Source organism: Otolemur garnettii, unplaced genomic scaffold (assembly GCF_000181295.1).
Source record: "Otolemur garnettii isolate 467f Iridium unplaced genomic scaffold, OtoGar3 scaffold00127, whole genome shotgun sequence".
NCBI lineage: Eukaryota > Metazoa > Chordata > Mammalia > Primates > Galagidae > Otolemur > Otolemur garnettii.
In genome coordinates, this window is record NW_003852522.1 from 275,655 (window position 1) to 287,933 (window position 12,279).

The 12,279-nt window shown below is 48.9% G+C and overlaps 1 protein-coding gene across 3 annotated transcripts in view; it reads right to left on the reverse strand.

Moving 5' to 3' along the window:
- PKN1 (protein kinase N1) overlaps window positions 1–12,279 on the reverse strand; it is a 30,576-nt gene that overhangs the window by 13,730 nt on the left and 4,567 nt on the right. For 2 of the 3 annotated variants that reach the window (XM_003797890.3, XM_023518006.1), the window contains exons 2-7: window positions 10,984–11,284; window positions 9,206–9,357; window positions 6,811–6,946; window positions 2,502–2,647; window positions 1,881–2,094; window positions 683–877 (exon numbers count right to left, since the gene is read on the reverse strand). In XM_003797890.3, coding sequence (XP_003797938.1) covers window positions 683–877; window positions 1,881–2,094; window positions 2,502–2,647; window positions 6,811–6,946; window positions 9,206–9,357; window positions 10,984–11,284 — 1,144 coding nt within the window. Of the gene's footprint in view, window positions 1–682; window positions 878–1,880; window positions 2,095–2,501; window positions 2,648–6,810; window positions 6,947–9,205; window positions 9,358–10,983; window positions 11,285–12,032; window positions 12,228–12,279 lie in introns of those variants that run through there. The other variant, XM_023518007.1, reaches the window with a different exon arrangement.

Below are 12,279 nucleotides of genomic sequence, written 5' to 3' on the forward strand. Positions count from 1 at the left end.
AAAATAAAATAAAAAATAAAATTAATGTTTAAAAAAAAAAAAAAAAACAACCTCAAACTCCTGGGCTTAAGCAATTCTCTTGCCTCAGCCTCCCAAGTAGCTGGGACTACAGGCACTTGCCACAACACCCAGCTATTATTTGTTGCAGTTGCTGTTTAGCTGCCCCAGGCCGGGTTTGAACCTGCCACCCTTAGTGCATGTGGCCAGCACCATAACCACTGTGCTACGGGTGCTGAGCCTCTGCTCTTATTCTTAAAATTATTTTTCTATCACTATTTTTAAATTGACAAATAAAAATTACATATACATGTTACATACAGCACAACAAAACAACATGTTGTTTTGAAATACGCCTATGCTGTGGAATGGCTAAGACTCTGTTTTTAATTCTTTTGGGTATATGCCCAGAAGTGGCGTTACTGGATTACATTTTTGAGGAATTACCATAATGCTTTCCACAGGGACTACACCATTTCACATTCTCACCAACAATGCACAAAGGTTCCAATTTTTCCACATCCTCACCAACATTTGTTATTTTATGTTTTATTTGGGGTTTTTTTAATAGCAGTTCTCCTAATGAGCATGATGTATTTGTTTTTTAAAGTGTTAAAAATATGAGGCATCCCAGGGCCCCCACCCCACCCCACTCCACCTCTCAGGGTGCACAATGCCCACTCACTGGTGTTCTCCACTTCTGCTTTGAGGCTGCTCCGGCCGCTGAGGCTTCCGCTTCGGCTGTAAAGGCCCCGGGCTGGGCGGCTCAAAAAGGGGGTTCGGCTGTCTGGGGTTCCAGGTCCACTGACTGAAGGTGAAGGGTTCCAGGAGATGGTCTCTGGAAGGTCCCTGCAACCCATCACACGAACTTCCAGGGTGCCTGCAGGAGAGGAAAGTTCACCATGGGGCCACATACCAATGATAAAACAGAACTATAGCCCAGAAGGAAGGAGGGAAAAGGAGAGTGAGGGGAGGGGAGGAGGGAGGCTGGGTGGAGGGAGGACAATTGGTGGGATCTCATCTATTGCACATATTGCAAGGGTACATGTCGAATCTATTAAAAGTTCAAGAGAAACAATTAAGTAAGTGAAGTGAAGGTAAGGCTATGCTGACCAGTTTGATGTAAGCATTCCAAATTGTATATAAAATCAGCGCACTATACCTCATAAATGTATTAATGTATACAGTTATGATTTAATTTAAAAAAAAAGGAATGGGGAGATTGGGGGTGAGGGGGCACGGGGGGGGGAAGAGTTGTAGGTAAAAACACATCCAGAAGCAGCCATAGTACAAAGTGGGAGCCAAGGAGGGACAGCCAGGGTTGGGCAGGGGGTCTGAGGCAGGAATGTCTGTGCTTGGATATGAGAATATGAGACAAATGGTTTAGGGTGGGTGGGATAGGTTGGCAGGGAGAGGCTCAGGATGCTGGGGTTTAGAGACAGAAGAGAGGTTCAGAGCAAAGGCCAGAGGGCCAGGCAAGAACAACAAAGTAGTACTAGGGAATTCAGGGTAGGATTTGGTAGGCTGAGATCTGAGGTCTGAGATAGGCTGGGTGTCTGAGGGGGCGTTATCTGGAGGGGTAGGAACTGAGGGCCCTAAGGAAGGTGGGGAGAGCTGGCTTGCCTGAGTAGGGCATAGTCAGGATCTGGATCCAGGTTCAGAGAGTGAGGTGGGGTTGGGCCACTATGGCTCGAAAACAGGACCAGTTAGATGGGGACAAGAGCCTAGCTATCAGTGAGCTAAGTGGGCCAGAAGTCTGGCGCGCATCAGGGTGTCTAGCAGAGAGGAGAGGGCACAGTGGAATGGGGGACCAGGGTTGGAGAGAGTGAAGGTCTGGGTCAGGCGTCTCAGGGCTGCAGGGGAGGGACAGGACCAAGGCCCACCTGTGAGCGGTGCGGGCTTGCACAAGGTGCTGTAGTGCGTGGCGGGGAAAGGCCCCGCAAGGCGGGCACTGAAGGCGGCAGACGAGGCTGCAGCAAGCTCTTCACGCAGCAGCCGCCCCTTGGGGTGGTCAGCAGGCAACTCCCCGAGCCTCCGCTCCAGGGCCTCCCTCAGTAGCCCCAGTTTCTGGTTGGACTCTGTCAATTTCTCCTGTGCCTGCAGTGACAAGTGGGGAGCTGAGGGCGGGACTCAGCTTGCTCCTCCCCACCCCCAGGCTATGTCCTGTCTTGGGCTCTTCAACCCCCGCTAGCATAAACCTCAAACCAATTAGGACCCTTCCCCGGCTGTCCAGAAAACTAGGCTCCGCCCCTTTTTGAGGCCCCACCCATCGCCAAGGACCAGCTGAGACCCTGCCCCCTCATTGACGCCTCTTCCCTCATGGTAGTTGAGGCCAGGTTCCCTGCTAAAGTATCACCCTACCAAGGCCAGGATCCTGACAGTGGCCCAGCCCCGCTGAGACAATGCCCCTAGTCAAAGCTCCACCCCGTCCGTCAAGGCTCCACCCTTCAGGAGATACTGCCCCTCACTAAAGCTCCTCCTCCCAGCAAGGCCCCGCCCCTCACCTCGCCTACTGCCTTGCGGTCAGGAGCCTTGGCCGCACTGAGCAGGCGCAGCACGTTCTTGGCGCCTTCAGCCACCGCGTGCTCCACGCGGAAGTGGTGACGCAGCTCCTCGATGCGCAGCTCCACAGCCCCTAGGTCCGGACCTCCTATGAGCATAGAATACAGGGCACTGAAATTAGCCTACATCCCTGCCTTTCACCAACCTGGTTCCAGACACATGGCCATCTGCAGAAACAGGCACTCGCCATAGACATGCCATCACCATGATGCATCATCATGCTTCCACCCCAAGGAGTAGACATAGTGATACCGTCACCCATCATCCAAGGACAGTGAACTTCTTATGCAGGGATTGTCAGAGCAATGCTATAAAGGCACATTGTCAACCCAGGCTTAATGACAGACACTTTGTCATGGTCCCTCTTCATCTACAGGGATTAGCACAGGGACAGACTAAGGCGCATTGTCACCCACAGGGACAGTCACATTATCTAGATTCAATCACTGTCACCCAGACACCATCATGTTTTTCACCCAAGAACAGCAGCCCACAAGGACATAAATTATACCGTAATACACGTGTTGACACACTTCATTTCCTACTGAACCATCACCATTGTGCAGTTACATTGTCCACCAGGCACAATGACACCCACGGACATTGGGACAACCACAGAGATACAATCACACTGCCACACAGATGATGTTAGCCAAGGGATACTATTAGAGAAAGAATGATGTGTGTCCCCCAAATTCATTTGTTGAAGCCTTTAATCCCCAATGTAATGGTATTTGGAGATGAGGCTTTTGGGAGGTGACTGTGGTTAAATAAGGTCATTGGGGGATGGCCTCATGATGGGATTAGAAGAGGAAGAGGCCAGGTGCTGTGGCTCATGCCTGTAATACCATCACTTTGGGAAATCAGTTCAAGACCAACCTGAGCAACATACTGAGTCCCATCTCTACAAAAAAAAAATTTTTTTAATTACCCAGGTGTGGTGGTAAATACCTGTAGTCCCCAGATACTCAGGAGGCTGAGGTAGGAGAAGCATTTGAACCAAGGAGTCTAGGGTCACAGGGAGCTATGATTGTGCCACTACACTCCAGCCTAAACAACAGTGCAAAGCTGTCTCAAAAGAAAAGAAGAGGAAGAAACACCAGAGCTCTCTCCCTACCATGTGAAGATGTAGCAAGAAGGTTACTGTCTACAAATCAGGAGGAAAGCCCTCACCAGGAACTGACTGAGCTGCTACCTTGACCTAGGACTGCCAGCCTACAGAACTGTTAGAAAATAAATTGTCTATTGTCTAAGCCATTCATTCTATGGGACTTTGTTACAGAACTCTGAGCAGACTAAGATACTGTTGCACAGACATTGCTACACTATTGCCCACAGGGATGCAATGACATTATCACTTTGTCACCAGTGTAGGCACACTGTCACCTGCAGGCAGAGAAACACTGTCACAAAGATGTAATTACACTGCCACACAGGGACATTGTCACATGGGTTAGTCTTTGTTGTCAGACAGACACAGCCTTGTTACCTCATGCACAGGATACCACTGCAGGAACAGAGGGACATGGTCAGTCACAAGACATGAATGCCATTATCCCAAGCACAGGGTCAAGAAAATGGATATAACCATACTGAGGCAAAAGTCCCAGGGTTCTAACTCCAGCCCAGGGAGCCATAAGAATATAATCACACTACCATACTATAAGGCGCAGGGGCAGGTGTAGAAATGTCAGCACATTGTCACACAGGCAGGGCAGCATCACTGATATTCACAGGCACAGAGACCCAATGTCATAGGGGAAAAGACTGGGTGTCCCACTCAGTGTGAGTCAGAGGGCTATAACCACAGACCAATACAGGACACAGCCACCCAAGGGCACAGAGAGAGGCACAAAGACACATTGTCACACAGGTGTAGGAAATTTGTTACCCATAAATCATAGCTATGGCTGTAGGTTCCTGGAACAGTCTTACTATTTTGTATAATAACCCCTACTCAGACCCTGGAACTTAGTCACAGAGAGGCACACTGTATCCACACATGTATAGCATTCACCTCAATACCAATAATGCAGACACAAAGTTACAGGGACAACCTGGATATTCAACACCACGGCACAGTCACACTCACCCGTAGGCCTGCTGTCACACTATATGGATACTTTTAGGGATAAAGACACCCACTCACCCATGGTTACAACAATACCCAGAGATGACGCGATCTGATCATGATCATACTATCACATATAGTCACCGAGTAGCCCAATTGGGCATCCATGGTACAGACACACATCACACAGATTGCTTTCCTGATACACACCCCAAGACACAAACATTATCCTCCAAGTTACAAGCCTCAAGAACAACTCACCCTCAACTACTTCTCACAGTGACATACAAACTGTATCATTAGGGCATGAACAGGGCAGCGCCTGTGGCTCAGTGAGTAGGGCACTGGCCCCATATACTGAGGGTAGGGGATTCAAACGTGGCCCTGGCCAACCTGCAATAAAAAATAGATGGGTGTTGTGGCGGGTGCCTGTAGTACCAGTTATTTGGGAGGCTGAGGCAAGACTCTGTCTCTTAAAAAAAAAAAAATTAGGGCATGCATACAACTCCTGGTCTCCACTGTCGAAGTCACATTAATTTTTTTTTTTTTTCAGTCTCACTATGTCACCCTCAGTAGAGTGCGATGACATCACAGCTCACAACAACCTCAAGCTCTTGGGCTTAAGAGATTCTCTTGCCTCAGCCTCCACACTACAGGTGCCCATCACAACACCCAGCTATTTTTTTGTTGCAGTTGTTGAGCTGGCCAGGGTTGGGTTCGAACCCGCCATCTTCAGTGTATGTGGCTGGCATGGTAACCACTGTGCCACAGGCGTCAAGCCAAAGTCACATTAATATTGACACACATGGGTAATTTGGACACAGACAGTACTGCACACAATGCTCCACAACCGTGTCACAAATTCAGATTGACAATCCCAACATGTTCAGTTTCTGAGACTTTCCTACTCATTCATACACACATATGTAAACAGAGAAACACATATACATACACACCAGGGACACCCACTGTTCTGCACACACAAAGGCCAAAGGCCAAAGTGATAAGGCAACCATCTAGTCCAGAAGTCCCTACATTTTTTTTTTAGAGACAGAGTCTCACTTTGTCACCCTCAGTAGAGTGCTGTAACGTCACATCTCGCATCAACCTCTAGCCCTCGGGCTTAGGCAATTCTCTTGCCTCAGCCTCCCAAGTAGCTAGGACCACAGGTGCCCGCCACAACACCCGGCTATTTTTTTTGTTGCAATTTGGCCGGGTCGGTTTGAACCCGCCACCCTCGGTATATGGGGCCAGCGCCCTACTCACTGAGCCACAGGGGTCGCCCAGTCCCTACGTTTTTATCATTTTCTGTAAAAAGTCAGAAAGTAAATATTTTCTTTTTCATTTATGTGTTTATTTATTTACTTATTTATTTGAGACAGAATTTCACTTTGTCACCTTAAGTAGAGTGCTGTAGCATCACAGCTCATAGCAACCTCAAACTCTTGGGCTTAAGTGATTGTCTTGCCTCAGCCTCCCAAGTAGCAGGGACTACAGGCTCCTGCCACAACCCCCGACTTTTTTTTTAGAGACAGGGCCTTGTTCTGACTCAGGCTGGTCTCAAACTTCTGAGCTCAGGCAATCCACCTGCCTTGGCCTCCCAGAGTGCTAGGATTACAGGCCACTGTGCCCAGCCCCTCTTTTCTTTTTTTAAGAGACAGGGTCTTACTCTATAAGCCCAGGTTACAGTGCAGTGGCAGAAGTCACAGCTCACTATAGCCTCAAAATCCAAGGTTCAAGGGATTCTCCTGCCTCAGCCTCCTGAGTAGCTGGGACTACAGGCTTGCTCCACTGTGTCTGACTCAAGACAGTAAATATGTTTAACTTTTTGCCCCACACAGGCTCTGCTGCCACTACTCAGCTCGCTATTGTACTATAAAAGCAGTCATTGACCATAGTAAATGAATGGGTGTGGCAATGTGCCAATAAAACTTTACAAAAAAAGACAGCAGGTGAATGTGACCTGACAGCTGTGAGTTCATAAACACTTGCTCTAGTCCAAACTTTGGCTAGGACAAATGGGAAACTGAGTCCCAGGGAGGATCATAAATGGGTTTTAGTTACATAGTGAGTCACCGTACTCATTTGCCTGCCCTAGAAAGGGACAATTTACAGGAGGAAAGAAACTCAGCCTGGCAAGGCAGGATGCAAGCTAGGCTGTCTCAGGGTGAGGTACTCACCTTGGGCCTCATCTAGGGCTGCCTGGCTCTCCAGCTGACCAGCCTGCAGTGCACGACGGAGCTGCATGCGGATGATGTCAATCTTTGTCTTACTGTCCTGCAGCATCTGCTGGGCTGTCAGCAGCAACTTCCGATCCTAGAGGCAGAGACAGGCTGTTAGAAAAAGTCTGGGAAGCCGGGGTCTGGCCACAGGCCCTGCTGACCACACTATGCAGGTCCTGGGTAACTGTGGGACAGAGTCTTTGTGTGTTTGTCTGCCTTAGGGTTCTTCTCTGCATTCCTGAGTACAGTGATGGAGTCGTTGGGGTCCAAATCATGGCTCTGCCACATAATGGCTGTACAACCTCAAGCAAGCCACTCAACCACTCTGTGGCTCAATTTAGTACTAATATCATCAGCCCCCCTGGAATGGCTAATCTGTGCAGTGTTCAGAGAGCCAGCAGGTGCCACACCCACATTAGCATTAGAATGGTGTGCACATGGGTGAGAGGTCCCCATGGTGGGTGAGCCTCTGAGGATGACTGGGTGATTAGGTAAGGATTCAAAGTATGACCACATCTGGGTACTGCCCACAAACCTATATGTCTACAAGGGCCTAAAATCAGTTGTGGATTTTCCCATCCACTTTTTGCTGTGTTAACGTTCGAATAAAAGATTGCAAGACATTTGTATCTACTCCATTTATGTTCAGTGGGGCAGTTTCACCACCAGGGGAAGAAATTCATTCTTGGGGGGCAAAATACTCTTACTCTTGTATATAATGCAAGAGATATGCAGAGATATATGATTGATCTGTATTTTAAAATTTCATAGGATGGTTTTCAAATACTTATACACAGATGTTCACAGTGGAACTAGTCACAATAGCCAAAAGGTGAAAACAACCCAAATGTCCATCATCCTATAAATGGATAAAGAAAACATGGCATATCCATATAATAGGATATTATTCAGCCATAAAATGGAATGAAGTACTTGTATGTATCTCCTACAATGTCAATGAACCTCTTAAATATTATGCTGAGTGAAAGAAGCCAGATCCAAAAGACCATATCTATTTATGTAAAATGCCCAGAATAGGTAAATCCATAAAGAGAGAAAGCAGATTAGTATTGATGGGGGAGGGAGAATGGGGAGTGACTGCTAATGGGAATGTAGTTTCCCTTTGGGGTGATGAAATGTTCTGAAATTAGATGGAGGTACAACACTGAACATACTTCGTGGTTAAAGTAATTGCATGTTATGGGCATTTACCATGTTGAGTGATTAGAAAAAATGTCTTAAAAGGTTCCTTAGGGGAACAAAAATGAAGAAAAGGTTGAGAAACATCTAATCAGATATAGGGTGTATTTTTATTTCTTCAGAAAACATGTTTATTAGCACCTATTACACACCAGGCACACGATAGCACATCTAAGGTGGCAAGACCTAAGATACAGTGTTCTTGAGGCCAGAGTCCTCACCTTATCACAGAGCTGAACCATCTAGACCCCAAGAGTGCACAGCTGAAGTCACAGAAGCTGAGAGCTGTGGCATTCTCAGAAAAACAAATGTACACATCAGAATGGAGAGAAGAACCCTGAGACCCTATCTGCATGAAGCTGAAAACCAGGTAAAGCAAATCTGTAATCCCCAACACCCAGAAGTCTGGGTATCAACTAAAGGAAGTATGAAGGAACTTTCTGCGAGACTGGAAATGTTCTGTATCTTGATATGGGTGATGCACACACAGGTAAAAATTCATTCAGCTGTGCACTAGATTTTCTGTATTTACGTATATGTACACTACCCCTCAACAAAAGGTAAAAAAGTAATAATAATCTGTGTGGTCTCCCTCCTGTGTGGCATTTGCATTTGTGTGCACTCACAGGAACATGTAGATACCACCCACAATCAGCTTGTTTCCCATATGCCCCCAAGAGCTGCCTATGCCCCAGACCTGCCACCAAGTCACCTACCAGTCTCTCTCTCCATAGCCTAGAAGGTCCCAATCTTCCATTGGAGAAGTTGCAGGCAGCACCCTGACCCCCCAGCCTGTGATCTGCTTATAGGTGTATGCACGCATCTGCAGCCGGGTGGGTGAGTACACTCAAGTAGGTGTGTACTTGTTCATGTGTACTGTGGGTGTATGTGCAAGTGTGTGCACATGCATGGGGTATTTATACACATGCTGGGGGCTGGGGGCGTGTGCACATATGTGTACATGTGCAGGTATGTGTACACATTCAGGGGTATACATGTGGGGTGTGTGCACATATTTAAAGGCAGGTGTGACACTGTGGATGGGTGTGTACACATACAATGACTGGGCGTGTGGGTGGCCATGCACCTGGGTGTGTGTGCACATGCACTGGGTGTGTGCATGTACAGCTGAATGCATATGACGTTGCCCCACCTTGGTGCTCCCGTTGCTGTAGGTCTGGATCATGTTCTCTGCCCCCTGCTTCACCTTCAGCTCAATGGCCAGCTGCTTCTCCAGACCCGCCACACGACTCAGGTTGGTGGCCGAGCAGGCAGGTCCGCCTGCACCCGGGGAGTAGAGGGCATCTGGAGGGGACAAGTGGGAGAGAATCACCATGGTCATCACCTCAGTCTGTCCAATTACCCCCAGGACATACGGGAAGCTGGGTGCCAACAGACAGGAAGGTGGAGATACCAGGGCCAGGTGGGTGTATCCACGTCACCCTCCCAGGAAAACCGCTCAGGGCTGGGAAAGGACCCAAGATGAATGAGCACAGGCAAGCGTCCAGGTGTGTGTGTGTCCTTGGTACCAGTGTGACAGTGTGTGGGAGAGTGCCAACTACTTACACGACTGTGCGTGAGCCCACGGGTGTGGGAGCAGTTCCATCTGTGAACTGCAGGGTGTAACTATGTAAAACACCAGGTGTTACAATGACTGAGATTCTGGGTATTGGAGTTCCAGTCTGCATACATTTCTGGCTGTTGGTACAACTGTGAGTTCATATCTCCAGGTGTTGGTATGATTGTGTTTGAGTGTGTGGCTGTTGGTACAGCCAGATGCATGTGTCTGCATGAGTCTCTAGAGAACAGTATGATTGTGGGGGGCCTAAGTGCTGAAACAACTGTGAGATTCTAAATTTTGGCTGAACTCTGTCCTTGAGTGTTGATGTGACAGTGTTGGTCTCCAGATGTTGACATGCTTATGTCTAGAAGGGCTGGGTGTTGGTGTAAGTGTTGTTGCATCTTTAGGACTTGTCCAATTTTGAGTACAACTCACAGGTGTCTGTAGGTGGCTGTGTGTGTATGACTGTGTATCTGGGGCTGGGTGTGACTGCTTGCAAAAGGGGCTATTGTCTGTGTGTTGGTGGTCTATATGTGTTTCTCTGGGTATTCATGGGACAGTATGTAAGTCTTGCATTGTTGTCCAGGTATTGGCACAACTGTATATAAGTCTTTGGTTGCAAGACAAGAAAGTTTTAGAAATCTGTTGCACAACAATGTGAATATACTTAACACTATAGAACTGCACACTTAAAAATCATAAATATAGTCAGGCATGGTGGTACATGCCTGTAGTCACAGCTACTCAGGAAACAGAGATGGGAGGATCACTTGGGCCCAGGAGTTTGAGGCAGTAGTATACAATAATCATGCCTGTGAACAGTTACTGCACTCCAGCTTGGGCAATATAGCAAGACCCTATTCTGTAAAAAAAAAAGTATATTTTATGTTATGTGTAGTTTTTATCATAATTAAAAAAAATTTTAAAACAGACAAAATGTTTAGAAATTAAAAAAGAGTCTTTGGGTACCATTTAAGTGTTGGTGTATGAGGTTTGGGTATTTGTAAGATGGTCTTTGGGTATTTGTGTGACAGTGTGCTCATTTTGGGTGCTGTCTGAGTGTTGGTGTGGCTGTGTCTCCAAGTATTATCATGGAGTGTACATTTTAGGTGTTGTCTGGGTCCTGGAGTGGCTGTATCTTTAGGTAGTGTGACAACGTGTGCATCTGGAGTATTATCCAGGTGGTAGCGTGACTGTGTGTTTCTCTGAATATTTTGGGTGCTGTCTGGGTATTGGTGTAACTATGTGTGCACTTCTCTGGGTGTTGGTGGCTCTGTGGGTCTTGGTGTCTTTATTCCCTGGAGGCCAGGGTGAGACCTTGGACAGTGGAACCCCTGGAATCTCGCACCCTGGAGGGGGGCCCAGCTCACCCTGGGTGGCGGCGGGGTCAGGCAGCACCACGTGGGCATGCAGCTCCTGCAGCTGCTGGTGCAACAGGTCGAGGCGGCGCGAGGAGCCACGCAGCAGCAGCTCCACGGGGCCCAGGCTACGGCCCAGGTCAGTGGTGGCCCGCCGCAGGTTCTCAGCGCCCTCCTTCAGCTTTAGCTCTTTGCGGATCTCCCGCCGCAGCCGCTCCCGCTCTAGCTCCAGTTGCTGCTGGACCCCAGGGGCTGCCAGGTCTGCCCCTGCCAGGCCCAGCTGCTCCAGCAGGGACCAGCTGCGTGGCTCACTCTGTGAGGAATAGATAGGTTCAGGGGACTCCTACAGACTGCACAGCTTCCACCCAGACTGGAGCTCCCAAGACAGAGCCTGCTCTACTCTTCTGATCCCCAAAACTGGGAGGTCCCAAGGTCAGGGCCTTCTTTCTTTCCTGGCCCCTCAGGCTAGAGGACTCAACAGGCATAACCCTGTCTCCCTTTTCCTGTCCCTTATGTAGTGGGATTTTGGAGGGCAGGCCCTTGTAGCCCCACCACAGTATCCCACACACTGGGGATTTCTGAGAACAGGTTGTCTCCCTTCTGCTGCTCCCCAAACGAGCAGAGCCCCAAGGGAGGACTCCTTTTCTTCTGCTACCCTCTAAAACATAGGAGGTCCAAGGATACTTTCTATCTTCCTCTGGTGTACCCTTAAACTGTGCCATCACAAGGACAGAGGCCATCTTCCCTCAGCTGCACTCCAAACTACAGATCTCACAGGCAAACCTTGAGTTCTTTCTGCTGTACCCCAAACCACAAGTTCCTGGGGGAAGGCCTCATCTTCCCTCTGGGACCCTAAAAAGCAAAGCCCCGTCTCCTTCCTCCTCTATCTCCCCAGCCTGGGAGCCCCAAAGGACCCAGATAGTTTCATCCTCTAGAGAAATGTGAGGCCAGCAGCTCATCATCTCTCATCGTCCCAAACTGACAGTTACCCAGGACAGGGCCTCTGGCCTATGCTACTTAGGGTCTCCTTCTGCTTGCCCCACAGGAACCCAAGACCCCACCTCCAGCTCCGGCTCCGGCTCCGGGGCACTGGCCTCCGCCATCCTGGGTCCAGGCTGAGGGCCCCGCCCTCTTCCTGAACCTCAGCCCCACCAGGGCCTCTTGGCTGCCACTTCCTCTTTCCTACCAGCTCCCAGCACCCCCTGCGCCGGGTGAGCTCTGGGGCACAGGGGCATCTAGCGGACCCTCCCATCAGTACCCCCCTTTGGGGCCAAACCCACTCCTCCAGAGAAAACCCAAGGATAGCAC